The 27,555-nt window shown below is 43.3% G+C and overlaps 1 protein-coding gene across 2 annotated transcripts in view; it reads right to left on the reverse strand.

Moving 5' to 3' along the window:
• Window positions 1-27,555, reverse strand: part of ADAMTS12 (ADAM metallopeptidase with thrombospondin type 1 motif 12) — a 332,472-nt gene that overhangs the window by 43,482 nt on the left and 261,435 nt on the right. For both annotated transcript variants that reach the window (XM_040494910.1, XM_040494900.1), the window contains exons 15-18: window positions 24,649-24,893; window positions 22,863-23,001; window positions 15,237-15,363; window positions 8,850-9,060 (exon numbers count right to left, since the gene is read on the reverse strand). In XM_040494910.1, coding sequence (XP_040350844.1) covers window positions 8,850-9,060; window positions 15,237-15,363; window positions 22,863-23,001; window positions 24,649-24,893 — 722 coding nt within the window. The remainder of the gene's footprint in view (window positions 1-8,849; window positions 9,061-15,236; window positions 15,364-22,862; window positions 23,002-24,648; window positions 24,894-27,555) is intronic.

A 27,555-nucleotide genomic window follows, 5' to 3' on the forward strand; every position in this document is an offset into this window, starting at 1 on the left:
CGTTCTAATCCGAACCTCCTGAGTTTTCAAATCTCCTCTTTGGAAAAATTATCAATCCAATCAAATACCCTTTATGTATGTCTGAACACATTTGTGCACCGGCTGCCTCAGGTAGGCTAGATTCTGGGAGCTGAGTCACAAAAGGGGCCCTTGCTAAGGCCACCTGCCCTCAAGCAGCAGGTGTCTCTCCCTTTGGGTATTTCTTTCCAAGAAATGTCAGAGTAGATATTTCTCTTCTTTCTCTTCATTCCATTTTTTGTTTGTTTTGACTTGAAATGCTTATAATGTCCACAGGGAAGTTAGACTTTACGACTTTATAAGCATTAAAAAAAAATCCAAAAGTATATAGATATGTGCCCTCCACCCCTACTTGACCTATGAAGCAAAAGAGCTTATAAAACCTGTAAGAAGCAATGTGAACTCCCCAATCTGCCATTATTAATTAACCCCACACATGACAGAGCAACTAAACCTTAGCTTTCTCCTCTGGAAATTGAGAGAAATTAATACTCACCTTTCAAGGAGGCTGTGAGGATTACATGAGACAACAGTCTTAACACAGTGCACAATATATAGAAGACAATTGGCAATTGGAAACTATTATTATCACTGTTATAATAATGATGCTGAAAATAATAATAGTGATAACAGCAAAGGGCTTGGGGGGGTCTCTGATTTCTACTATCCTTCTGGAGCACAGGGACACACACCTGTCTGTGGAAAGTATGAGGAGAGCAGCTGTCTGGGTGAAGTCGTTGTAGGCACGTGCCTAGAAGATACTGTGGATACCCATACGTCCCACTGGTTTATTGCTGGATTTTTTAAGATTGAGATCCCCTAGGGCTAACAGATGTGTATAATATATATGTATATATAATATATAATATATAATATATAATATATAATATATAATATATATGTATATGTATATACATATATACACACATATAGAAAGAATTACAAATTACAAGTATTAAGCAACCTTTTTTACTGTGCAAATTTGCTCAACCTAAAAGAATAAAACAGGGCTAAATAATAGCTATCTAGCTGTTTAGTTAAAATACATTAGATTTTCAGCTGTTATTATAAAAAACATTTTTTTAACATTTATTAATTTACTTTGAGAGAGAAAGAGAGAGCAAGCATGTGTGCAGGGGAGAGCCAGAGAGAGAATCCCAAGCAGGCTCTGTGTGGGACTCAGACTCGCGAATGTGAGATCACGACCTGAGCTGAAATCAAAAGTTGGACACTTAACCGACTGAGCCACCCAGACACTTCAGATTTTGAGCTTTTAAAAGTGAAGAGTATTCTAGAACAGAAATTCCAAAGTGGCAGCCTAAAGACTAAATTTGGCCCACACACATTATTTCTTTGGCCTCCTCAATCTTAAAACAAACAAGCAAACAGACAAAATACAAAAACTGAATTAGTAGCCAACATTTAAAAATCAGTAGATTTCATGGGGCGCCTGGGTGGCTCAGTCAGTTAAGCCTCCAACTTCGGCTCAGGTCATGATCTCACAGTTTGTGGGTTCGAGTCCCGCATCGGGCTCTATGCTGACAGCTCAGAGCCTGGAGCCAGCTTCATATTCTGTCTCCTTCTCTCTCTGCCCCTCCCCTACTCGCGCTCTGCCTCCCTCTCTCTCTCTCTCTCTCCCTCTCTCTCTCAAAAAAAAAATAAGCAGATAAAAAAATGTTTTTTAATTAGCAGATTTCCTATTAAAACTACAGATTTTTAGCTTCTCTCAAAAAAGCGGATGATCTGCAACTATTGGCCCCATTCCCAAATGGCAACTCAAACTTCATGAATGGAGACCTGGGTCTGGGAGGAGTTTATATGTTTTCCAGCACACCTACCCTTTCCTCCCCATCTGCTTTCCTTACCCAGTAGACACGGAAGCTTCCAAGTAATGGATGGATGCCACTCTTTAGCCCTGGGGCATATTGTGCCCAGCAGGACAGTGTTAACTCTCTGCCAAGTATATTGGGGCTGAAAACAAAGTTGCCTTTTTCTCCTCCTCAGACCAGAACAAGCAGCACTGTTTTGTGTTCAGCCCCATGCTTCTTCCTGTACATCTTGTAACTGTGTTTATTTCCTTAGGAGCTGTCAAGCCCTTCGGATGAGATAAATACAGGACACAATGCCACACTTAGAGCTCATCTCAACCGGTAGTTTGGGAACTCTCAAAACCAGTATCTGCTATGGTTATTTTATGCCCTTACCTTGCAATTTTGAACTCCGTACCGGGCAAGCAGCTTGTCAATCTGTTAACGTCCTCCCTGGGTGTCAATCTTGCTCTTACTTGCCATTACTTCAAGATTAAGGCCTCTGGGGAGCCCACTGAGAACAAGGTCTGCTGCTAAATGAGTCAAGCCACCCACCTGAGCGGCACTGTGGAGGAGGGGAGCTCACAAATGGCTCAGAACTATAGTGCTGAGAGTTTATTCAAAAACACAGTTGGGGCTTATCACAGAGTTAGGGCTAAAGGGCTGAGTAGAGAAACAGCTAATGCTGTGCCATAAAAACATTAATTGTATAGTCTCAGGAATTTATAAATGAATGGTTGGATCTCATGCTTAAACCAGCTTTGAAAGTAAGCTGAAACACTTAGGTAGCTGTTATGGGTTGAACTGTGTCCCCTCAAAAAGATACACTGGAGTCCTAACCCCTGCCTAACCCCTCCCGCTCCACCTCAGAGAGCTTATTTGGAGGTGGGGCCTTTTTAGAGGCAGTCAAGTACAAATGAGGACACAAGGTGGGTCCTAATCCAGTATGACCACTGTCCTTATAAAAAGGGAAATTCTGATGTAGAGACACATACATCAGGACCACGCCATTGAAAGCAGAGATCAGGGTGTTAACATCTATAAGGAAACCAGAGGCCACCAGAAGCTAGAAGGCATGGAACAGAGTCTCCCTCACAGCCCTTAGAGGGAACCAACACTGCCAAGACCTTGGACTTCTGGCCTCCAGAGCTGTGAGACCATAAATGTTGTTAAACAACCAAGTTTAACATGCTACTTCGTCATGGCAGTCCTAGCAAACTCATATAGTATCCTAGACAATGAAAAGAAATATCAGACGTGATGAAGAGAATCAACACGGTCCCGAACTAGTTTTCCGTGAGCAGTTGTGTCAAACAAGGATTCCTGTATGTGTCCTCCAGGAAACCTGGCAAAGCACAGGCCACTGACATCTGAGAAGAACTGAGATGTTGGCACGAACAGACATCCCGGGCCAAAAGAGAAGGTGGTCGAGCCCTCGTAGAAGTGCCTTGGACCTTAACTCCGACTGGGGACTACCACAGGTAAGTGCCTCAGAAGCGTCTCCTAGCTTCCCTGTTCCGTCTTCCTTCAGTCTGAGGGCATTTCTTTTTTAAAAAAAAAATTTTTTTAACGTTTATTTATTTTTGAGACAGAGAGAGACAGAACATGAATGGAGAAGGGTCAGAGAGAGAGGGAAACACAGAATCTGAAACAGGCTCCAGACTCTGAGCGGTCAGCACAGAGCCCAACTCGGGGCTCGAACTCACGGACCGCGAGATCATGACCTGAGCCGAAGTCGGATGCCTAACCGACTGAGCTACCCAGGTGCCCCTAATTTTAGCATTCTTGATAGATATGTAGTGATATCTCCTTGTAGTGCTATCTCATTAAGTTTCATCTCCCCAACAGGTAACGTTGGACATCTTTTCATGTGCTTTTTTGATATCCGTATGTCTTCATCAGTGAAATGTTTGTTTCTGTCTTTTGCTCATTAAAAAAAAAAAATTAATGTTTTTGAGAGAGAAACGGAGCACAAGTTGGGGGAGGGGCAGAGGGAGAAGAGACACAGAATTCGAAGCAGGCTCCAGGCTCCACGCTGTCACAACAGAGCCCGACGTGGGGCTCGAACTCATGGACTGCGAGCTCATGACCTGAGCCGAAGTCTGACGCTTAACCGACTGAGCCACCCAGGCGCCCCTGAGGGCATTTCTGTGAGTCTTCGCACAAGAGTGTTCTTGGCTTCCTGCTCAGCAGGAGACCTGCTTGCCAGTGTGTGCTGCAGGGTCTTCTGTCTCAAGAGCCAGGAGACCTGCTTTGTGAAAATCGCCATTTTGTCTACCTGGTCACTCGGACACGCCAAGACCCACAAGAGCAGCTTTGACTTAACAGATCCTCAGTCAGCTGGTTAATTGATGGTTGTGTTCATTTGTTTGTGTGCTTTTTGTCAGGCACAGAAAGGGCGTGTCTGCTTTTGGAGGCTCTGCACCACACCCCATCAAATATATTAAAGGAACATCTCTAATCTCAAGGGAAATACAGTCTTTTTCTCTAAAAACCCTCTGACAGGGGCACCTGGGTGGCTCAGTCAGTTAAGTATCCAACTCTTGGTTTCAGCTCAGGTCATGATTTCACAGCTTCGTGATTTGAAGAGAGTCATGGGATTCTCTCCCTCTCCCTATGTCCCTCCCCCACTCTCACTGTCTTTGTCTCTTTCAAAATAAATAAATAACCTTAAAAAAATAAAAATAAAAACCATCTGAAAGGCTTTTTATTCTTTTGCTCTGAAAGTATTTGGGGACGGCAACTCATTTAAGAGTGCCCTGATTTCTCAGCAATCATTATGCATAGTCTGTGATTCCAGCAAAGTGACAAGAGCTGATCTAGAAATTGTTTCCAAACATAATACATTTTTTATGAACACCGTCATACTGTTATATTTTGCAGATGTTTGAGATGCATATGGCAGAGTGTTCACAGTACAAGTTCTGCTGCCTTCATTCAAATCCTGGTTGCCTTGCTTAAAGGCTGTGTGACCTTGGAGAAGTCTCTATGTCTCTATGTCTGTTTCTTCACCTGTACGATGGAGCTAATAAGGCTGTTACGAGGTATTGTGTTAATACCTATAAAAGTGTTTAAATTTTTTTTTTCAACATTTATTTATTTTTGGGACAGAGAGAGACAGAGCATGAATGGGGGAGGGGCAGAGAGAGAGGGAGACACAGAATCGGAAACAGGCTCCAGGCTCTGAGCCATCAGCCCAGAGCCTGACGCGGGGCTCGAACTCACGGACCGCGAGATCGTGACCTGGCTGAAGTCGGAAGCTTAACCGACTGCGCCACCCAGGCGCCCCTAAAAGTGTTTAATACATATGCTAAAAGCCCAACAAGTATCTGTCATTAATATGTAATTAAATATTGATTTCTGATTTTGCACTGTCCTTTGTTTTTATGGAAAGCATACAATAACCTTTTCTTTCAGGTCTCAAACATTTTTGTAGACCCTGACCCACGCCCTCTGCTTACAGTGTTCCATGCATAAAATGGCCCTGAGCTTGGGGCGTGGGTTTAGAGGAAAAGGCAGGGGGGTACAGATTGTCAGGGCATCTGGGTGCCAGGGACTGACCATGGCTTTCAAAATCAGACTAGAATAGAAGACAGACACTTGTGTTCTTGCTTGAGAATGAAGTTACCATTTAGTGAACACTTACTATTTGTCAGGCACCATGCAAAGGGCTTACATGGATTATCTTCAAGCCTTAAATTAACCCTCTCTTTATAAATGAGAAAAGGCTGCTCTTAGAGAGGGTGCTCTAACACTAGCTCAGGACCATATAATTAGGGATCACCAAGGGCTTGAAAACCTAGGAAAATTAGTAACCCACTAAACTGACAGGAGTAACGGGGGGAATTAATGAACAACATCAACCTCATGAAGTTATCTTAAGTGTTAAATGAGATAGACTCTATAGTGTGAAAAGCGCTTAACAAATGATAGATGACCTTATTATTTCCATCTGTTTGCTAAGAAATGCCTATTATGTTACAGGCACTGTTCTAGTAAGAAGTTTGGAACTATTAACTCATTTAATCCCCATAACTTCCCTCGAGTCTAAGTACCGCTGTTATCCCCATTTCATGGATGGAGAAAACACACTACAGAAAACTAAAGGTAATCACAAAGAGATTCAAGTCACACATCTAGTTAGTAACAGAGCCAGGATTGGAGCCCAGGGCCCCAAGCTCTAGAGACTGTGCATCACCACTAGACTGGTTTTCTCTCACAAGGCCTGTCACTGAAGTGATAGACCTAATAAAAATGGGGGACACAGAAACTCTGATGCTTTATGACAAACCAAGACCCCTTTCTTTACCCTGCATGCCCAGAAATTAGATTGGGTAAAAACAGAATAAGATTCTTGGTGAAATCTGAGATCAGGGTAGGAGTCAGTGTTCAGGGCATGAGCTTAGAGAGGGAGGGGCTGGTCATAGGGGCAGAATGCTCCCCTCCCCTTCCCCCTGCCAGCTGTCGCTAGGTCCTCCTTCTGATCCCTGCTGGGTCAGGGATGAGTGTGCTGGGACACAGCTGAGCCCACCCTCTCTCATTGCTTGGGTTGGCAGAAGTGCCTTGACAGGGAAGGGAAGTCAGCCCAGGGAGGACGACCCTGCTCCTGCAGAGTCCAGGAGCTTCACAGTTCTTAGATCTTTGGCCCAGTTACCTCCTAGCTTCCGACTCATACAGGGTGACCCAAACAGCCCAGTTCAGACCAAATGAACTGTGCTGGAGCACTGCCCTGCATCAATTTATGTCCGTCTCAAGACAAGATCCAGACCATAAATACTACAGTAGCAAGAAGACAGCACTGTATCATTTCTCTTATAAATGTATCTGGGTTTAGTTAGAACATCAAAGACAAAGACATTTCATCATATTCTGGCAAAGCTCATTATGGGGCTGAAGTGTGCAGGCATTAGTAAGAGAGCCCAGGGGAGAAAAGAAGACCCACTGGATGGATATTTTGATGGTGATTTAGCTAAAAGCACCTCTCATGACAACATCCCCTACCTGGAAGGCAGGGTCTCAGCTTTCTGCTCAACTCTATCAAGAGGAAGCTAGAGGCTGAACTCTGTGTCTGCTGGCAATACACTATGCAATGGCTTGTATTTGCAACAACAGACATGAGTACTTGTCACGTCGTGCCAACTTTTTGGTCCCCTGTTCCCCAGCTAAGGCACGTCATTTTGTTCCCCACAAATAGGAGCATAATATGAAGAACTCCTCAGCCAAATATATAATTGTAGTCCTTTAAAAAAAGCATGAAGGATCTGGCAATTAGTAAATTCTACATGACAGGAAATATTGACTGCTTCAGATGATGCAGCCAAAACATTCCTGGTAAACAGATTTAATGGGCCAGTCACAATACCTCATTCAGCCTTATTTGGACAACACTGTAATTTACAGCAATCCAGGCTGGCTGTGGACTAATGCTGATATGTGCACACATTAATAGTACTCTATTAGTTTGCAGGTATGTTTTCTTTGCATGGATCCCTTCATATTTCTTTCTTCTTTTCTTTCTTTCTTCTTTTTTTTCTTTTTTGGGTCCTATCTCTCCCATTTGATAGGAAGTTCTTACAACATAGGGACTGTGCTCGCCATTTTCCTTTTGTTTTCACTTCAATGCCCAAGACAGTATTCTGCACAGAATTAGAAGCTAAATAAACCTGAACTGTGACCATGAAGTAATGAAATAAAGTTCTGGAACTAAGGTTATCAGAGTGGCTCTATTCAAATGATTGTTTTTTGTTTTCAAAGGGTCAGCTTCAGAGATGGAACCTTTGCTTATACAAATTTTCAAATTCTTCTTTAGATACTATTTCATAGTACCTTTATGAGTACAGATAGTACTTGCTGCATTCTCCAAAATCCAGTATTTTTTGTTTCTCTGAAGGTGAGTCCTAAGAGGAGTTCCTATGATATTCTGGTCAACAGTAGCATTATGGAAAGCATGGGCCTTCCAAGGAAACTCATCTGTCCTTGAAGTCTGGACTGTTGGTTTAAAAAATCATATATTTTTTGTCATTCCTTAGGTCATTGAAAGGAAACATGTATAGGGAAGCAGAGCAAGGCCCCTGGAGACTCCAGGACCCTTGGAGAACAAAAAGTCTCTACTTCGACCACAGACTGTACGAGCATGAGTTGTGACACTACCAGGTTCCAGGTGACCTAAAGGCAAATGAAGCTTGGGAGTTCTTCTTAACCTTCTAGCCCACTGATTTCTAACTGCACTCAGAGAATTAGATCAGATTAATTTGGGGAAATGCAACAATACTTATTTGAATTTATATGGCTAATAACAGTAGATGTGCCAACTCTTGGTCAGGTCTGGCCTTGACCGATGCTGAATAGACGGATGATGTGAGGGGCTTTTTCAAGTGTCAAGTATACTGCCTATCATTCTACCATTTGAGTAGCACATCTCCGGTTTTAGTTAACTACAATAGTTCCAGTGAAACATAAATGTAAGCGTTTAACAAACCAGCTCTTGGGGTGGGTGGGAGAGCCCTGATTTGCTACCAGTGGTTTGACGACAGGAGAATAGCAAAAATCCTGACAATGTACAAATTAGCTGTTGTGAGGGGCACCTGGGTGGCTCAGTCGGTTAAGTGTCCGACTTTGGCTCAGGTCATGATCTCACAGTTTGTGAGTTCAAGCCCCACGTCAGGCTCTGTGCTGACAGCTCAGAGCCTGGAGCCTGCTTCGGATTCTGTGTCTCCCTCTCTCTCTCTGGCCCTCCCCAGCTCATGCTCTGTCTCTCTGTCTCTCAAAAATGAATAAACTTAAAAAAATTAAAAAATAATTAGCTGTTGTGAGCCTGTGTAAGTGGGATTCAGCTCATCCCTGACTGGTATCTGATCACTGGACAAGTGAGAAGACCCAGTAAGAATGAAAAATAAGCAAGATAGGATACGAGGCAGTGGGAAATGCAGGAAACAGGCCAGAGGTGATAGACACTGGCGACTGTGCAATTTTCTCTATGGTCGCTTTGGATTGGTTAATGGGTGGGGAACGGATGAAGCTTACCTCACTCCAGTTGCCTACTGTCCAGTCCGATGGACACAAGATGTCTCTGTTGCAGGAAATGAGGGTCTTGGGCTTCAGCAGGTGCTGGCAGTCTTTAGCTGGAAGAGCCTGCTCATCAGAGCCCATGGTCTGGACGCACAGCACCGTTCGCTTCTTCTCTCCGTGGGGCCCACATGTTGCTGAGCATGCTTCCCACTCCCCGGCCCACCACCTGCAGACACACATGGACATGTGAGAGAAGATCACCAAAAGTATACGTGTACAGCCAGCCACTGGAAACAGAAACCATGTGCAGAAGCACAGGTTACAGAGCTGGGTGGTCCTCGCTGATACTCCAGCCTCCTAGAGTAGTCAGGGCCATGGCTGGCTTGTGCAACCACGCCTCAAGTCCAGTCGAGCATACAGCATAAGTAGATGCTAAATAAGAATGTCTCTGAATGAAACACAATATGCCCTCTCTCTTTTCAGTCAAGAAAACTGAGGTCTAGGGGCACCTAGGTCACTCAGTGGGTTAAGCGTCTGACATTGGCTGAGGTCACGATCTCATGGTTCATGAGTTCAAGCCCTGCATCAGGTTCTGTGCTGACAGCTCAGAGCCTGGAGCCTACTTTGGATTCTGTGTCTCCCTTTCTCTCTGCCCCTCTTCCACTTGCCCTCTGTCTCTCTCTCTCTCTCTTAAAAATAAATAAACATTAAAGAAAAATAAAACTAAGGTCTAGTTTCCTGTTGTACAACTTCAAGCAAGTTTGAGCCTTACTTTCCTCATCTATGAAATGAGTATAACAATACTGACTTTATACGAGTGTTGTAGATTAAACAAAATATCAATTTATACATAGTGTGTAGTACACAGCCTAACACATAAGAACTTGATCATTTGTTATTATTTGTTGTTATTTTAAGTTTACTTATTTTGAAGGAGAGAGAGAGAAGGAGAGCACCCTTGAAGTGCTCTGATGTGGACTGGCAGAGTGGAGCCGTGGAACTGATCACCAGCTCACTGAGAAAACCTGGGCCCCGGAAGATGCTGCACAGTGGCTGTCTGGCACCCAGCTCCTGCCTGCGGCCACGGCATCTCCTTTCTAACTACTGGGGCTTCATTGCTGATGGTAGGAGAGGGGGCTGTGGAATTGGTCCATTTCAAAATTTCTCCCCAAATCAACAAGCTGCATCCGTGCACTCAGCTTAAGAAGCCTTCCAGGGGGAACCAGGTATCATTTACCTTGTTCTAGCAATGCTGCTTTTAGAACTAAGAGATGAAGAGATGTCAACTACAAAGCCCCAAGCAAGGCAAGAATCACAGGGACAGTGGCCAGGAGGCGGGACTATGGGCAAGGGGTCCAGATGCCTGGCTGCTGGTCTTGCCCTGACAAAGTCTTGCCTTGCCAATGAATATGCATCTCATAGAGCCTGCCTGGCTGCAAGCTTCCTTAGGAAGTGACAGATTTGTGCCATTCCAAAAACTCCTTTGCCACACATTCCAAGAAGCCCCAATCACAGGGTTTTCCAAGCTTTGGAGCTTTTATAACTTGGTTGGGGCATCTCTGCTCTTCTGCTTGTGTCACCTGCATTAGTTTCCCACAGTTGCTGTGACAAATTACCACGAACTTGGTGGCTCAAAACAACAAAAACCTGTTTGTTTGTTTTTTTACTTTTTAAAAAAATTTATTTATTTTACTTTATTTTTAGTTTTTTTTAATGTTTTTATTTATTTTTGAGAGAGAGAGAGAGAGCATGAGTGGGAGAGAGGCAGAGAGGGAGACAAAGGATCCGAAGCAGGCTCCAGGCTCTATGCTGACAGCAGGGAGCCCGATGTGGGGCTGGAACTCATGAACTGTGTGTGAGATCATGACCTGAGCTGAAGTCAGATGCTCAAACAACTGAGCCACCCAGGCACCCCAAAAAACCTGGTTTCTAATAGTTCTAGAAGCCAAATCTGGTCTCTTATAGTTATAAAATCAGTGTTACTGGGATGAAATGAAGGCATTAGCAGCACCATGCTCCCTCCAGAGGCTCTATGGAAGATCAGTTCTTTGCCTCTTTGGGTTTGTGGTGGCTGCTGGCATTGCCTGGCTTGTGGACCATCCCTCCAGTCTTCAAGGTTACTGTCTCCAAATCTGTCCCTGTTCCATCTTCATATCACCTTCTCTCGTGTGTGTGTGTGTGTGTGTGTGTGTGAAATTCCCCTCTGCCTCTCTCCTATAAGGACACTTGTAATGACATTTAGGGTCCAAGTGGATAACTGATGATAGTATCCCCATTTCAAGCCCCTTCACTTAATAATGTCTGCAAAGACACTTGCTCCAAATAAGGTAACATTTGCAGGCTCCAGGGATCAGGATGTCCTTTCAGCCTATCACAAGACCGCACTAAGGGTCAGCTTCAAGCTCACAGAGCTCAGCTTGTATCACATAAGAATTCCTTTATCAAGGCCCCTTCTCCATGTCCATGGGCTGAAGGGTCAGCTCATCTCCTCCTGAAGAGTCCTTCAGCCTCCTGACTCTTGCCCCAACATCTTTCTCCCTCTAGCACTGGTAGCATCTTGTTGTAAAGTTACCTCCAACTAGAAATTCTGAGAGTTGAAGTGTAGAGGTGGGTAAGGTAACCACCTTTGTGGAAAGCAAATTCTGAAAAGAGTGAGGCCAAGTCTTTAGCTACAGGTAAATAAGATGTCCAGAACAGAGGGGCGCCTGGTGGCTCAGTCAGTTAAGTGTCCGACTTCGGCTCAGGTCATGAGCTTGCAGTTTATGAGTTCGAGCCCTGCATCAGGCTCTGTGCGGACCACTCGGAGCCTGGAGCCTGTATTCGATTCTGTGTCTCCCTCTCTCTCTGCCGCTCCCCTGCTCATGCTCTCTCTCTCTCTCTCTCAAAAACAAATCAACATTAAAAAAATTAAACCTTTCTTTAAGAGACAAAACAGATGAACATAAGGGAAGGAAACAAAAATAATATAAAATCATGGAGGGGGACAAAACAGAAGAGACTCATAAATATGGAGAACAAACTGAGGGTTACGGGAGGGATTGTGGGAGGGGGGATGGGCTAAATGGGTAAGGGGCACTAAGGAATCTACTCCTGAAATCATTGTTGCACTATATGCTAACTAATTTGGATGTGAATTAAAAGAAAATAAAAAATAAAACAAGAAGATATCCGGAACAGATTGATGTATGTTTTAAAACACAGAGTTGATACCAGAATCTTCTTTGACTGTGTTGCTTTTCTGTACATAGCCTGTGTCCCCAGCTCTACCTTGGCCTCAGCAGGTGACTGTCTGCATGAAGATCCCTTGGAACCCACCACACCTAGCAGCACGCTTGCTTTGCTTTAGACACAGCCTGGATAGGGGAGAGGTGCATACCTCTTTGGGGGATGTAATGGAGACCACAGGCTTATAGATAGATAGCCCCGGGTTCAAACCTCTGCTGTCTACTAGTTAGCTGCATGATCCTAAGTGAGGTAAGGAACAGTTCTTCCTATATAGGCATGATAATAATTATTTTCCTCAGTAGTCGAGAACAATAAAGAGAATATATGAGGTATCTCTAAAACATCATCAAAAGTGAAGTAGGTACTTAAAAATCCCACTGTTTTCTTCTACTCTGCTCTCACATTACTTCTGTTTCTTCGTCTTCTTCTTCTTCTTCTGTTTCTTCGTCTTCTTCTTCTTCTTCTTCTTGAATGTTATTTACTTCTGAGAGACAGAGCATGAGTGAGGGAGGGGCAGAGAGAGAGGGAGACACAGAAACCGAAGCAGGCTCCAGGCTCTGAGCTGTCAGCACAGAGCTTAACACAGGCCTTGAACCCACGAACTGCAAGATCATGACCTCAGCTGAAGTCACTTAGCTGACTGAGCCACCAGGTGCCCCAAGTTACTTCTGTTTCAACAAATGTGTGGGTTTTCCATACCAAGCAATTCTGGCCCTAACTGTTGGGGTTGGTGCAGACTGGGCAGGTTAGGGGCTGGGCTGCCCAGCACAGTCCCTATTGCCTTCCCTTCAGGTCCAGGTTGTCACCTGTGCTTCTCACCAGCTGGCCATGAACCAAGGGTTCCCACAATCCCAGCCAAGGGTTGGATACTTTGCTAGAGTGGCTCACAGAACTCAAGAAAACATTTTGCTTACTAGATTACTGGATTATTATAAAAGGATACAACTCAGGGACAGCCAGATGGAAGAGATTCATGGGGCAAGGTGCAGGGGAAAGGTGGCAGAGCTTCTATATCCCCCTTGGGGCACACCACCCTCCCAGCACCTCCATGTATTCAGCTGCCAGGAAGCTCTCCATACTCCTCCAGTTAGGGTTTTTTTTTGTTCGTTTGTTTGTTTTTAATTTTTTTTTAATGTTTATTTATTTTTGAGAGAGGGTGTCAGAGTGTAAGTGGGTGAGGGGCAGGGAGAGAAGAAGACACACAATCTGAAACAGGTTCCAGCCTCTGAGCTGTCAGCACAGAATCCAACTTGGGGCTCGAACCCAGGAACTGTGAGATCATGACCTGAGCCAAAGTCAGGTGCTTAACCAACTGAACCACCTGGGCGCCCCCAGAGCTTTTAGTTTTAAAATCATGATGACTATTGGATTTTATCAGAGGCATTTTTTTTTATCAGATACCAAATATATATCCTTTATTGTCTCACAATATCTCAGTGCTCAATAAATGGTAACTCTTACATGGCTATAATCACCACAGTATCTCTTATGGGAAGTAACAGGAGCTTAACAACTATTCATTGGCAATCGTAAGGCTGAGGGAGACTATGTAACACAATAAAAATGAGAACCTGAACCCCAGGGACAAAATTAGAGCCAGGAAATAACCATCTATCGTTTTAAGAGGATATCTAACCCACCAGAGCAAGTGGCTTTGAAAAGCAAGGACAGAACCCCGGGCATGCAGACACATGTATCATGGCTGCTGTCTAATAAGCGCAACAGGAATGTACTGGTACAGGGTCATCAACTTTGTGGGGGACTGGGGGTGAGGAAGCCCGTGAGCCCTGCAGAGCTGTGGGCTAGTGACCAGCCCCCACACATGACCTTTTCTTTTCTGGCTCACTCTTCCCTGAGAAGAAATTATAGAAAGTACAGCTGCAGACAAAACCTAGTGCTGGCCAGAGCTGCAGCCAGGTGAGGTGACCAAGGCGAGATGACCAAGGCGAGGTAACCAAGGTGAGGTGAGGCAGTGCCTCTGTCCTGTTGCCGCACGGCAGGATCTGGCTCCCGGCCTCACAGCCCACTCCTTCTCCACCAGAGCCCACAGAGCTGGACAGAGAATAAACCCGCTGACTCTGGCCTCTGGGGCCAGCCTGTCTGCCCCCACTAGAGACAGGCATTGCTTGCCTTCACTGACTTGCCTAGACTCTTCTTTTTACACAGTTCTTCAACATTTATCACATTCTTCTAGCTCTTCTTTAGAGTTCAGTTCGTCACCTATTTGATTTATGATACCAACCAGTCCCCTCCTGTTTGACTAAACTTAGTGTGTCTTCTTAGGATTGGAATGAATGCCTGATGAGATTGGCAACCTAAATATACCCCTGTTTGTGGTCACTAGAAAATGAAGACACTCTCCAGAATTCATTCTTTCCTTCTTCCTTCACTTCCTTTCTTCTCTGTCCCTCCCCTCTCTCTTCCTCTCTCCATTCTCCTCCTCCTTGGCTCCCGACCTGCCCACCCCCCACCTTTAACATAAGCCCCTACATTACAGCCACCTTCTGGGACTCCAATATCTAGAACCAATATGGTGAGCAGGAAATGAATACCTCTATAATGCTGCTTCTCAACCAAGGGTCTTTTGCCCTTGACAAGACACTTAGCAATGTTTGGAGATGTTTTTGGTCGTGACAACCTGGAGGAAGGGGGGAGGTTGCTACTAAAATCTAAGCAGGTACAGGCCAGGGGTGTCACTACACATCATAGGGCGTGCAGGACAGCCCTGCAACAAAGAGTTATCTGGCCCCAAACGTCAACGGTGCTGAGATTAAGAGAGCCTGCTCTGAAGGCCACCCTTCCAGGCAGCCGTAAGTGCAGGTGGGCCCAGTGATCTGAAGTTGAAGGCTACTGTTGCACCGGTCCAGTGCTCTTAGAAAAGCCACACCTGTTATCTGAAGAACTTTGGGGGATCCATAGAACATTCTCTTCAACAATGCTCTGAGACTTAGTCTTACCAAATAAAAAAACACAGAACACATCTTTGTAAGAAATACTGCTCTATGGGGAGAAGATGTCCTCACTCACAGGTTGCCACAGGCTCCAACAGCATAGCCACAGACACCTGTAAAGGTTTTTCTGTATTTATTCTAATGACAAAGCTTCCCAACCTCCTTTATCACTGAGCATTAGATTACTGTTACATCAGACACACAGAGCTCTTTTATCAGTGGTTACCTGGGTGGACAGTCCTTTTCATAGCACTTCTTCTGTCTCCCGTTGGGCTGTGTTTCTGGGTCACAAAAGGTAGCTTTCACCATCCCGTGGCCCTTCTTCACACAACGGGCAGTCTGGCGGCGGATACCTGGGGGCAGGGCAGAAAGGTTCCCACGTGTTAAATCCCGAGCCCACATACCTAGTGTCAGGGAGGCCCCTGGTCATGTCAAGTGGCCACGCTTATCACTGATGGGAAAGTTGTCCATAAGGTGTCTGGCTTCCAAAGTATGGATAGGGAACGGAGTCTCTACTTCACTCATGCTACAGCTCACAGTGGGTGGAAGAGATCTTTCTTGAGAAGGACTACAGATAATATAGGTAGATTAACACACAATCTCATATACAGATTATAATGTAACTGGGGAGACAAGACCAATACATATATTCCAAATAAAAAAAAGTGAGACTTAAATAACGAAAGCAGATTGTCACCAGGTATTATAACACAATTGCTATTAGCTTAATAAAGGAACAAAGCGGGTAAGGATGTTTATATTATTAGTAAACTCTGAAAGACAGGAATAAAATTCAAAAGAATGTTGTAAAGTTTGAGGGGTCATGTTTCTAAAGTAGAGGCTTTGAGAACAGGGACTAATAATACTGCTGCCTTCGGAGACCAGGTCGGTAATGTGAGTAAGAAAAGCCACTCGGGGGGTGGCACATTCTATAGGCAGACCAAGAACACCTGTAGGCTGGGTTTAGCTTTGGATAAATAATAATAGTGAACACATGTAGCACTTGCCTTGTCTCAGGTGCTGTTCAGAACTGTATGTGTGTGTGTACAAATAAACAAACATATATGTACATATACAAATATATAATACGTAAAATGTATTACTTATTATCTATTTTGGTAGACAGAAACCCAAACCTCACAACAATCCAGTGAGGTCAGCACTACCATTATTTGTATGTGAAAGATGAAATGGAGGCACAGTGAAGTCCCACAGGCTGACAGAGGAAAGGGACCACAGCTTTTGCTAAGACATCATTACCAAGAGAAGTGAGGGGAGTGGCCAGCATGTCACGGATTGAGAGGTGGAGGGAGAGTGAGAAGGGAGTCATCATGTCTCTTGAGGGGGCTAACACTTCAATGCTGGATGTGAAATACTGGGGTAGAAGACTGAAGACTGGGACCCCACCCGCCTTCTCCCCCCCCCCACCCCCTCCAGGGGACAGAGCCATCAGCGGGCACACAAGTTGGTGCCCTGAACTCTCAGGGCATCCAGGCCTTGAGTGGGCTTACTGGTGTACAGAATTCTTGAATCGGAAAGGCCACGAGTACACCGATAAGCTGGTCACCTCCTCACGTTAGCACATGGAGGGACTTCCCCACAGTCACACAGCAGGCAGGACCCAAACTGGAGCCCGTTCTCCTGCCACCTGCCACCTCACACTGCTTCACACGCCCCGTTCCAGCATAATCTCCCAGGCTGGCTTTCATACTCAGATGTCAGTGATCACATCTCATCATTTAAAAATGTCAGAGGAGTTGTCATGCAGTGAGTGAATCCTTTTAAATGAATCAACAGTATTTTGTTGTTAACTAAAACAGTATTTTTTTTCTTTTGAAGAAGATAAGTAACCTTTCAAACACTCAGGCTTTCTCAGCTGGTAAGACTGTCTTATTCTTCTTTTGTCCTAGAAATAAAACACTGTCAACAGCTGGAAGCAACATTACAAAAGGAACTTCTGTGGCACAAGGAACAAGTCATTGTTTGGAAAGACACAAACACCTGTAGAGAAGTCTTGGACAATGTGAGTGGATAGAGACTGAGATGGTGGATGCCAGAAACACTGACATGTACCTGCAGTTATAAAGCAGAAAAAAGAAAAGCTTAGATACTTAGAAGTTTCATTGAAACTTTGGGTGGTTTGGCAAATTCTTAATGTCACAACCTAATAGGAAACCGTCAGGTGACCCTCAGAGGTTGGAAACATCCTCCCAAAAGGCTTGTTTCTGTGCAGGAATAGCAAAAATTGCTCCGTGCTCCTGACTCCAGCAGTAGCAGAAGGACACAAAACATAACATAAAATCCCTATTGCCTGGTTGGTCTGGTGGATCAGCGTGGTGATGAACATAGACTGGCCGGGCAGATACTGTGGGGCGCGTAGGGCAAAATTAATAATGATGTGTCAGAGTTCCTCCATTGAAATTAATGGTGTATGTATCACTATATGTCACTTGTCGTTTATCTTATAAATACTATGTGTTTATGCATACGATGAACTATATAAGCCTCGTTCCACAGTATATGCTTAAATCCATCTCAACGTTTCTGTTATTTTTATGGTCCTAAATATTAAAAAAGTCTTCCAGATATTGTTAGAGACCAGTATCTTCACTTGGTTGACCCTACCTGACAATTCCAGTGGACGAAGTCAGATGGATTAGTACCAAGACGAATGCAATTTTAAAAGGGTCAAAGAAGTATCTGATTCTGATTTTCCAAAGAAGTGAATTGTCATCTAGATATCAGCCTATAGTCACACATCAGGGTCAGAGTGGAATGTGTGTCCCTATTTGTAATACTCATGCTTTATCAAGGATATGTGGACATATCTTAAATGTACATGGTTATTTTGAGCTTTAGTGCTATTAAGGAAAGGTGTTCATTATGGCACTACAAAAATGTTTATAACTGACTGCAGAATAGTGTAATGTAGAAATAACTGTATATTCACACAGTGGGACGGTATGCAGACCTTCAGGTGAATGTACAAAGAGCTACTTTCATTAGTGTGGACTTATCTCAAAAGCATAATACTGAGTAAAACAAGATAGAGAACTATACACAGAGTATGACACTGTTTATAAGCTTAAATGCCCGAGAAACAATGTTTTTTAATGTGGATGAGCATTCACATGTATAATAAGAGTATTTAACAACATGCATGATAATAACAACTGGTTACATGACCCTGGTTAACTCTGGGGAAAAAGGAAAGGGAGAGGAGTCAGGGAGTGCTTATCATGTGCATTTGTGCAATTTCTTTTCTTTAAAAAATGAAGATTGAAATAAGCATGAGTAATGGTAAAATCTGAGAAAACTGAGTGTCTGGCATGCAAGAGTTTGCTGTTACATTCTCCATTTTGCTACGAGATTTATAATGCTTCCCAGTGAAAAAGTGTAAAGCTAAAATAATACATTAATAATAAAAACAAAACAAAACAAGACAAATAAAATAAAATAAAATAAAATAAAATAAAATGATTGCTACTACCCGTTTGCAAACTTTTTTACTATGGGAATCAATTTGGTAATAAGTTTCTTAACATTGCCATAATATTTATGCTCTTTTTTTTAAATGTTTATTTATTTATTTTTGAGAGAGAGAGAGAGAGAGAGAGAGACAGAGTGTCAGTCAGGAAGGGGCAGAGAGAGAGGGAGACACAGAATCCAAAGCAGGCTCCAGGCTCTGAGCTGTCAGCACAGAGCCCGACATGGGGCTCGAACTCACGAACCATGAGATCATGACCTGAGGCGAAGTTGGATGCTCGACCAAGTGAGCCACCCAGAAGCCCCAATATTTATGCTCTATGAGCCCAGAAATTCCATCTACAAATTAACACTAACAAAATCATCAGAATATGATGATCAATAAGGAATTGGCTAAAAGACATTTTGCTTTGTCTTGCCAGTGAAACATAATGTATCCAAAAAATGACAGCTACGAAGACTAAGACCTGGAAAGGTACCCATGTTAATGGCATTAAGTGAAAGCATGTGTATACGTACATAAACACATCCATATGCACACAACTATATACATCTATAACTAGAAAAAAGCATATTGAAAGGCAAAAAAGGGATGCCTGGGTGGCTCAGTCACTTGGGTGTCCAACTTTGGCTCAGGTCATGCATGATCTTGCGGTTTGTGAGTTCAAGCCCCACCTCGGGCTCTGTGCTGACAGCTCAGAGCCTGGAGCCTGCTTCGGAGTCTGTGTCTCCCCCTCCTCCATCCCTCCCCTGCTCATGTTCTGTCTCTTTCTGTCTGTCAATAATAAATAAACGTTAAGAAAACTTAAAAAAAAAAAGGCAAAAAAGAAAAGTAAAAAATGCATTGTGTCAGGGTGGTGACTTTTTCTATTTCTAATTTTTCAATAATATTTTCACCTACCTTTATAGTATAGAACGTTTTAGCTCAAAGCAACTAAAAATACACAGTTGACTGATTCAGTGTTTCAGGCGGTCTTCCATCTTTATGTTTAGCAATGTGTGTCCTATGGGAATATTAGCATTTCACCCTCTGTGTCTGACAGCATGAGAGTAGATATGTTGCCTTTCTTCTCTGCCAGAATAAGAGCTCACTGTTGCTCAAATAGGCAGCGTGACTGAGATTCAGGTGAGCACATGGACACTGGCAGCTTCCTCATAGTTCCTGTTAAGGTTTAATAACCAGATGGGGCGCCTGGGTGGCGCAGTCGGTTAAGCGTCCGACTTCAGCCAGGTCACGATCTCGCGCTCCGTGAGTTCGAGCCCGCGTCAGGCTCTGGGCTGATAGCTCAGAGCCTGGAGCCTGTTTCCGATTCTGTGTCTCCCTCTCTCTCTGCCCCTCCCCCGTTCATGCTCTGTCTCTCTCTGTCCCAAAAATAAATAAATGTTGAAAAAACAAATTTAATAACCAGAATGACATTTGCCCAAGCAGGCCGAGGTGTTGCTGAAGGATCAGGCTGTATCAGAACCAAGTGCCTGATGCCCATTTGGTAAGGGAATCTCATTTCCTAGCCAAGAGGATGCATCTCATCTTTACGAACACAGCACATATCAGTCATTTATCTTGTATTCCTATGCTCTGAAATATTGCATGTGTGAATAATGCAACGAATTCGGGGCGCCTGGGTGGCGCAGTCGGTTAAGTGTCCGACTTCAGCCAGGTCACGATCTTGCGGTCTGTGAGTTCGAGCCCCGCGTCAGGCTCTGGGCGGATGGCTCAGAGCCTGGAGCCTGTTTCCGATTCTGTGTCTCCCTCTCTCTCTCTGCCCCTCCCCCGTTCAAGCTCTGTCTCTCTCTGTCCCAAAAATAAATAAACGTTGAAAAAAAATTTTTTAAAAATAAAATAAAATAAAAAATAAATAAAAAAATAAAAAATAAAAAAAATAATGCAAAGAATTCATCCCATGTTGAAACAGAAAAGAGGGGCGGGTGGGTGCTCTCCTGTTTTGTGGAGGGGCCCCTGCCCAGCCTGGACTGGCTGAGTTTTCACTCCTTGGTGTCCAGGGACAAAGGATTTCAGCTTAAAGCTTAAACCTGTACTTCACCTAAAGAAGAGAAAAATGGGGATGAGAACTCGAAAAAGTATTTGTATTTATAGTCCCCATGACCTCATTTTCCTCACAACTGCTCCTCAAGGAAATATTTTTCACCAACTTATTTTTTGTTTATGTTGCTTTTGCTTCTCGGCAAGCCCAGCCCCCTGGGCAGTGGGGCAGGACATCTGGAAATGCCAGGGGTAGCACTGGGGATAGCAGTATGACACCAACCCCACTTACGGCTGCTGCCACAAATCACAGCTTTGACCTAATGGATTTCCAGAGGACTAGGATTTTCAAACCAGCACACATTTTGAAATGAACACGATCCCTACGATTTCTAAAAGTTAACCCTTGGTTTCTGTACTGAAGGAGGGGAAGAGAGAAGTTGGAAATACAAGAATCGTCGATTAGGTTGACAATGCGTGACTCAATGTCCATTGCTGGACCCCTTTCCAGGACTGCTTCCTGGGGCAGGGGGCACAGGTACAGGGAGGAGCGAGTGAAGGAATGGTGACGAGACAGAGTATATAAGAGAGAGGCCCACAGAGGAGGTGACTGTGTTCTTCTGGCCATTCACTCCTTCACTTCCATTCTCTTGGCTACCTCGCTGAATTTGGCACTTCCCCTTATTGCTGCCCTAGTTTTAAAGGCAGTAGTTACAAGCTAAAGGCAGGAAGTTCCAGAACAGACTTGGACATGATCCAAAAAAGGGAGGCAGAGGCCTCATATGGGACTACTATTAAAGCCCCCCAAATGAGTGAAGAGCCCCAAGTACCTGACATACCCTTCCCCGCCCCCTCGCCCCAGACCTTAGAGAAGTTCACCCAGCCTTCAGCCAAGAGAGTGGATGCCCTACAAATGTCCGTGCACTTGTTTACAGTTTCCAGCTTGTACTCAGAGGACTAAGGCCAACCGATGAAATGAAAGGTGAGCAGAAATGATCTGGGTCACCACCAGGCCGTGGCCCTTAACAAGAGCCAGTCTGCCTCTTCCATTTCTGTTTGCTGTGGGGCATGCTGGAAGCCACACATGTCAGATGTCTTAGTTGCAAGATGAAGCTGGGCCACCCAATCTGCATCAGACTTACAATGGGTTAGAAATAAACCTTCTCTGTGTTGAAGTCCTGAGATTTTGATTTCTTATGGTAGCAGAACTTACTCCATCCTGATACACTTGACAGCAAGGAATCTCTCCAATGCTCAATTTTATGAGAGGAAACTACTCTCCTAGTAGATACGAAAACGTGGTAAATTGGAGACAGAAAAAAAGAACACTAGGTTGGAATCAGGAGAGCCTGTTATGGTTTGGATTTGCCCATCATTTACAGTATGCCTCTGAGCCGGGTGTTCGACTTTTGTTGCTGTTGTTGTTGTTTAAATGTTCATTTATTTATTTTGAGAGAGAGGGAGTACAGTGGGGGCGGGGCAGAGAGAGAGGGAGAGAGAGAATCCCAAGCAGGCTCCATGCTCAGTGTGGTGCCCGATTTGGGGCTCGATCTCATAAGTCATGAGATCATGACCTGAGCCAAAATCAAGACTAGAACCCTTAACTGACTGAGCCACCCAGGTGCCCCGCAGGGTGTTTGACTTTTGTGAACTTCAGGTCCTCAACCAGGCTTTTAAGCCTTTCTGTTTTGCTTTTTAAAACGCATGTAATACTGGGGCACCCAACTCTTGATTTCGGCTCAGGTCATGATCTCACGGTTCGTGGGATGGAGCCCCGCATCGGGCTCTGAGCTAACAGTGTGGAGCCTGCTTGGGATTCTCTCCCTCTCCCTCTCTCTCTGACCCTCTCCAGCTTGTGCACGCACTCATTCTCTCTCTCAAATATCAATAAATAAACATTAAAAAAGCAAAACACATGTAATACTGTATTGTATGCCTGAAAGTTGCCAAAAGAGCAGATATTAAATGTTCTCACCACATACACCAAAAGGTAACTTTGTGGAGTGATGGATACGTTGGCTGACCTTATTGTGGTAAACGTTTCACAATATGTACGTGTATCAAATCATCCGGTACAATTCAAACTTACACAATGTTATGATGTGTCACTTTTGTCTCAATAATTCTGAAAACACAACAAAATAAGACATGTAACCTTTTTTTCAAACAAACTCTTTCATGAACAACAGTATATAAAGCTGATACAAGAAAAACTGCCTCTCTCTTTAGACCATGACCAGCATATTCACTCTCAGAGAGGCCCCGGGCCATGTTTGTGGAACCCTGCAGACCTGTAGGCACAGAGTATGAACCACTGGCTCAGACTGCCTCCGTGGCCCAATGGGAAGCTGACACGGATGCAGAGACACAGCAGCTGTCTCTCACCTGTCCCACATGTTACGCTGCACTCTGTCCAGTGGCCATACTGCCAGAAGTACACCAGTTTTTCCACGTCATTGTCAAGGCCATCTTTCCGGATTGTATACTCATATTTGATGCCAGGGTTAGTCACCTGGAACAGAAGCTAAAAGGCAATAGAAGGTTGACATCACTGTCGTGACTTTATATTACAAAACACAGTGCTGTAGTAACAAACACTACAGAATGTCCATCATCTTAAAGTAATTATGAAGACATGCATTGGAGCAAACGCCAATAAATGAATATATCTCCACCTCTACTTCCACCTACACACCTATCTGTATCTATATCTATATGTATATCTACCTACATCTATACCTTTATCTGTCTCTATCTAATCTCCGTTTGATTATTTCTTGGCTGAATTCCCATGGAGATTTAATCTTATGGAAATTTCTCTGAGGGAATGGGGATAGTGTCTTTTCCAACAATAGACTGGTAGGTCACCTTGCACCCTTGTGTACTTAATAACCTTGTGATTACAGGTAAGTTACTTAATATCTTTGTGCCTTAGTTTCCCCTATTTACAAAGTGAGGATAACAATAGCATGACTAATAGGGATGTTGTGAGAGTCGAATAAGTAAATAAATGTAACATAACTGGATATGAGTAGAATACAGGGCGTTGGGTAGGCTCAGTCAGGAGAGCATGCAACTCTTGATCTCAGGTTGTAAGTTCAAGACCCATGTTGGGTGTACAGATTAAAAATAAAATCTTAAAAAAAAAGATATGAATAGAATAGTGCCTCATATGTAGTTAGCATTCAATAAACATTAATTTTTATTATTGTTGTTGCTGTTGCCTTATGATGCTATTCCCTAGCTCTCAGGTGAGTTAATTCCTTTAAAGCATATAGTTCTGCAATAAAAATGGTCATGGGCTTTAGGCAAGGCATACCATTCTTGGGACCCCCCCTCACTTCCCTCTCCTGCAGGTACTCTACTTACCACATATTTAAAATTGGTGGATTGGTTGCTCCATGGGATTGGGGTTCCCATATGTAAATCCTTTGCCATGTAGGCAGGTAAGATTTAAGGTCTCAAGACATTTGTGAATCATAGCTGTCAAGCCTTGACCTCCAGCTTTTATGAGTGCTCTGATCTCTGGCTCTGCAATTACCTCCTAACTTCTGAATATGGTTATATCTGACTTTCTCTTGGGCCATCTGTAATCCCCAACTTGCCTTGTCTCTACTGATATAATCTACTCCTTTTCTATAGTTCCTCGCCAACATGAAAGACAATTTACTTATTCAACTCTCACAACACCCGCTTGTGCCTTCAAGGAGACATACTACATTCTAACTCCATTCTCCCCCAAGAGTTTCACAAAGTCAAACATCTTGTCTGAGGACAAGCACATGATAACATATGAAAAAACCATGTCAGTCCATCACCATTGCTGGAAAGCTACTTGGAAACTCATGCCACACTGACATAGATTGACAGCATCTTTTTTTATACCTGAGAAACACCTGCAAATAAACAGCTTAGGTCAACCATAGTGGAAACTGAACTCAAAACTCCCGTTAGAGGATTTTAGGGACCCCATCATTTCATTATGGGGACTTCAGAAATTTCTAGGCAATAAAGGATTAACAGCACAAGTAACATCTTGCTTCCCTCCCTGTTCCTTGCTAAAAATTTTAAGTATTTTTAATTAACGTCCCCTAGCAAATACCTTGGAAAAGAACATCATAAATGTCCTAACTAATGTACATATCATCAGCTGCCTTCCCCTCTGCATTACCTGGATCCACACTGACTCATTGGTAGGACCTGTGGCCATCAGTTTCTCCAGGTCTCCTTTCCTGTCATATTGGAAGATGGTCCCTGCCAGCTTGTAGTTTCCATTCCACTGGATAATAAATCCTCCATTGAGGTAATATTTTTTGGGGTCTTCACTCCTGATGGCCAAAAAGTTTCCAGCTCCTTCAACCTCCATTACCCTTATGTCCCTTGCTCCTTTTGGAATCAGTCCAATGTCAACATAACCTAAGGAGAGAAGATACAATAACGGAAAAGGCACAGTAGCTTAGCTGAACACAATCTGTTTCCGATCCATCATTCATCTCCATGCCCTTGCCTTCCTTTTGGGTGCCCTTGCCTTCCTTTTGGGTGGTCATTGGGATTAGTAGATACAGTAGTCATGGGGAATTTTAAAGAGCTTGGCCAGGAGTAGAATTTCCAGGGGCTCTATGACTCAGTATATACACAGTTTTATGAGAAGAGGTGAAATAAATGCAGATTGGACTATGAAGCATTTGTGGTTGACCCAGCATTGACATTTATGTAATTTTAAGTTGACAGTTCAACTATTTACAGCCCCTAACTAGCTTCCCATCAGCATTTCTGCTCCCCCATTTGTTCCTGCTATCAGATTAATCTTTTTCAACATTACATTGGATACATCCTTCTGCTTATTCATCCTCATTGCCTCCAAGTTAAAGACAGACTCTTAGAAGTAATCTAATCATAGCTTAAATTCATTAATAGAATCCCAGGAGAAATCATGGATTGATTTGCCACCTGGTGCTCTTGAATACAACTTGTGATGAGAAACTCAGCTCTGAGTACAGCTTTTTATATTGCTGGACAATTCTATTCATTATAAAGGGGTTTTTTTCTTATTTTTTTTTTGTTATGATGAAATATGAATTTAAGTTCTACTCTCATGTGCTCTACTCCGACCTGAAAGAGCACAGAAGGCATTCATTTAAAGATGATGATCAATTCTAGCTACAGTCTTATCCTTGTATACTGGTAGTCATGGCAGGGGACATACTGGGGAGAAAAGGAATTAACACATAATGGTTTCCCCTCTTTGGCAGACTCCATGCTAAGCACTTTATGAATTTATCCTGTTTGTGTTTCTTAAGAACCATCAGTGGGATAGAACGGAAAGAACATGAACTTTGGGGATGGCATGCAAACGTGTGGGGGCAGGGGAGTCAGGACACTTGAGTCCTAGCTTCTGCATCACCACGAATGTGTTTTATGACTTTCATGCACTTATTTAACTTCCTTGAATGTCATCTGCACAATAAAGGGGATTGAATAGATGATGTCTGACATTGCTGGCGGCTCTGATATTCATTTTTCTCTTTTCTAAGCGAAACATTCTTGTTCCTTTAACCTTTCTTTCCATGCAAAATTTGGTCTTAAGACCCTGATCATCCTGGCCATTTTCCACTGGACATGCACTAGGTTTTTTGACCCCAAGGAAACCTGCATCTCTGTCACCTGAAAGTACCTTGACGGCTCCCCCTCCATCAATGCTGAAGTAGCAGGGGGTCTTGGGAGCTAAAATCCTAGGAAGCCAGCAGGAACAATTTGCTTAGAAGCTCAGGCCACAACCTCAGCCCCATTTTTCAAACTGACAGCTACCATCCAGCAAGACCAAAATGCAGGTCTTGTAGCACCTTATTAAATTCCGTTTGACCCTCACAATACTTGCCTGAAACAGCTGATTAAAACTGCAAATTTACAAGTAGCTCTAGGAACATATTTATCACATGTAAGTGAGGCTATTGCAATTTTCTGAAATGCCTTTGGAGTGTTGCATCCCACAGCCACTTTCTGACTTGGGATATTGCCTGCCTTCTCAGAGCAGAACTCATGCAGAAAGCTCAACTGGCATTACATGCAGGACAATCACCTTATCTCCTTTGTTTACAACAAACAGCAAAACAATCCCTCCCCCCCCCCCCAAAAAAAAAACAATGGGAACTAGATGAAAAAAAATCCTGGAGTTTGCTTCTTTATCTTCCACTTAAGAAAAAAAATCCAAATTTAGAAATATTTGTCATCCAGATTCTGCAAACTTCAAAGGGGAGGTACATCAAATTTAAAATAAAAGCTCCCAGTGAATCTAAGTGCTGCTTCTAAACAGTCTACAGGCAGTTCACAGAAGATGTAAACTGAGATCGATTTAGCCATGAGCAAAAGTAATGCACATTTCTACCACGTATTTTGCAAAAGAATATCTGGGGGAAGGCCAAAGGATAAAATTATGGTAACTTGGAGTTAGAAAGAACCACAATATCTCTACCAGACTCCTTTGCACATGACAAAAAAGCCCATACTTGAGAAGAATATAAAATGAAAAGTAAAATGTTCAATTTCCCTTTACCCCCAGTCCTATGTCTCAAGGACGATTACAGTGAATAAGTTTCCTGGATTCTCTTCCAAAATCTTTCTTTGCATGTACAAGCACATATACATATAATTTTTTAAACAAGTGGGATCATACTGTGTGAACTATTCCAACTATTGCTTTTTAAATTTAATATACCTTACATATCTTTCCATATTTTTTGAGCATTTCAACAACTGCAAAAATGACATAAACCCATTTGTTTAACCAATCTGCTACTTATGGACATTTAAATGGAAATGAATGGCTATAAACCTTTCTGTTTATCAAATGAGAAACCCGGGTTCCCACACAAAGAAGAAATCTATCCACATCACACACCTAGGTAGAAAGTACATACACCTATACCCAGGGTTTGCTAACCAATTCTTAATATATTGTTTTTAATAAGAAAATGTGGTTGGTAGAAAGAGAATATTCCTGAGTATCTTATCCTCAAGGGTCTTCTTTACAGAAATAAGAATCATATTAAGGGGCGCCTGGGTGGCGCAGTCGGTTAAG

The sequence above is a fragment of the Herpailurus yagouaroundi genome, unplaced genomic scaffold (genome assembly GCF_014898765.1).
Source record: "Herpailurus yagouaroundi ecotype Mexico unplaced genomic scaffold, PumYag 29, whole genome shotgun sequence".
Classification (NCBI taxonomy): Eukaryota; Metazoa; Chordata; class Mammalia; order Carnivora; family Felidae; genus Herpailurus; species Herpailurus yagouaroundi.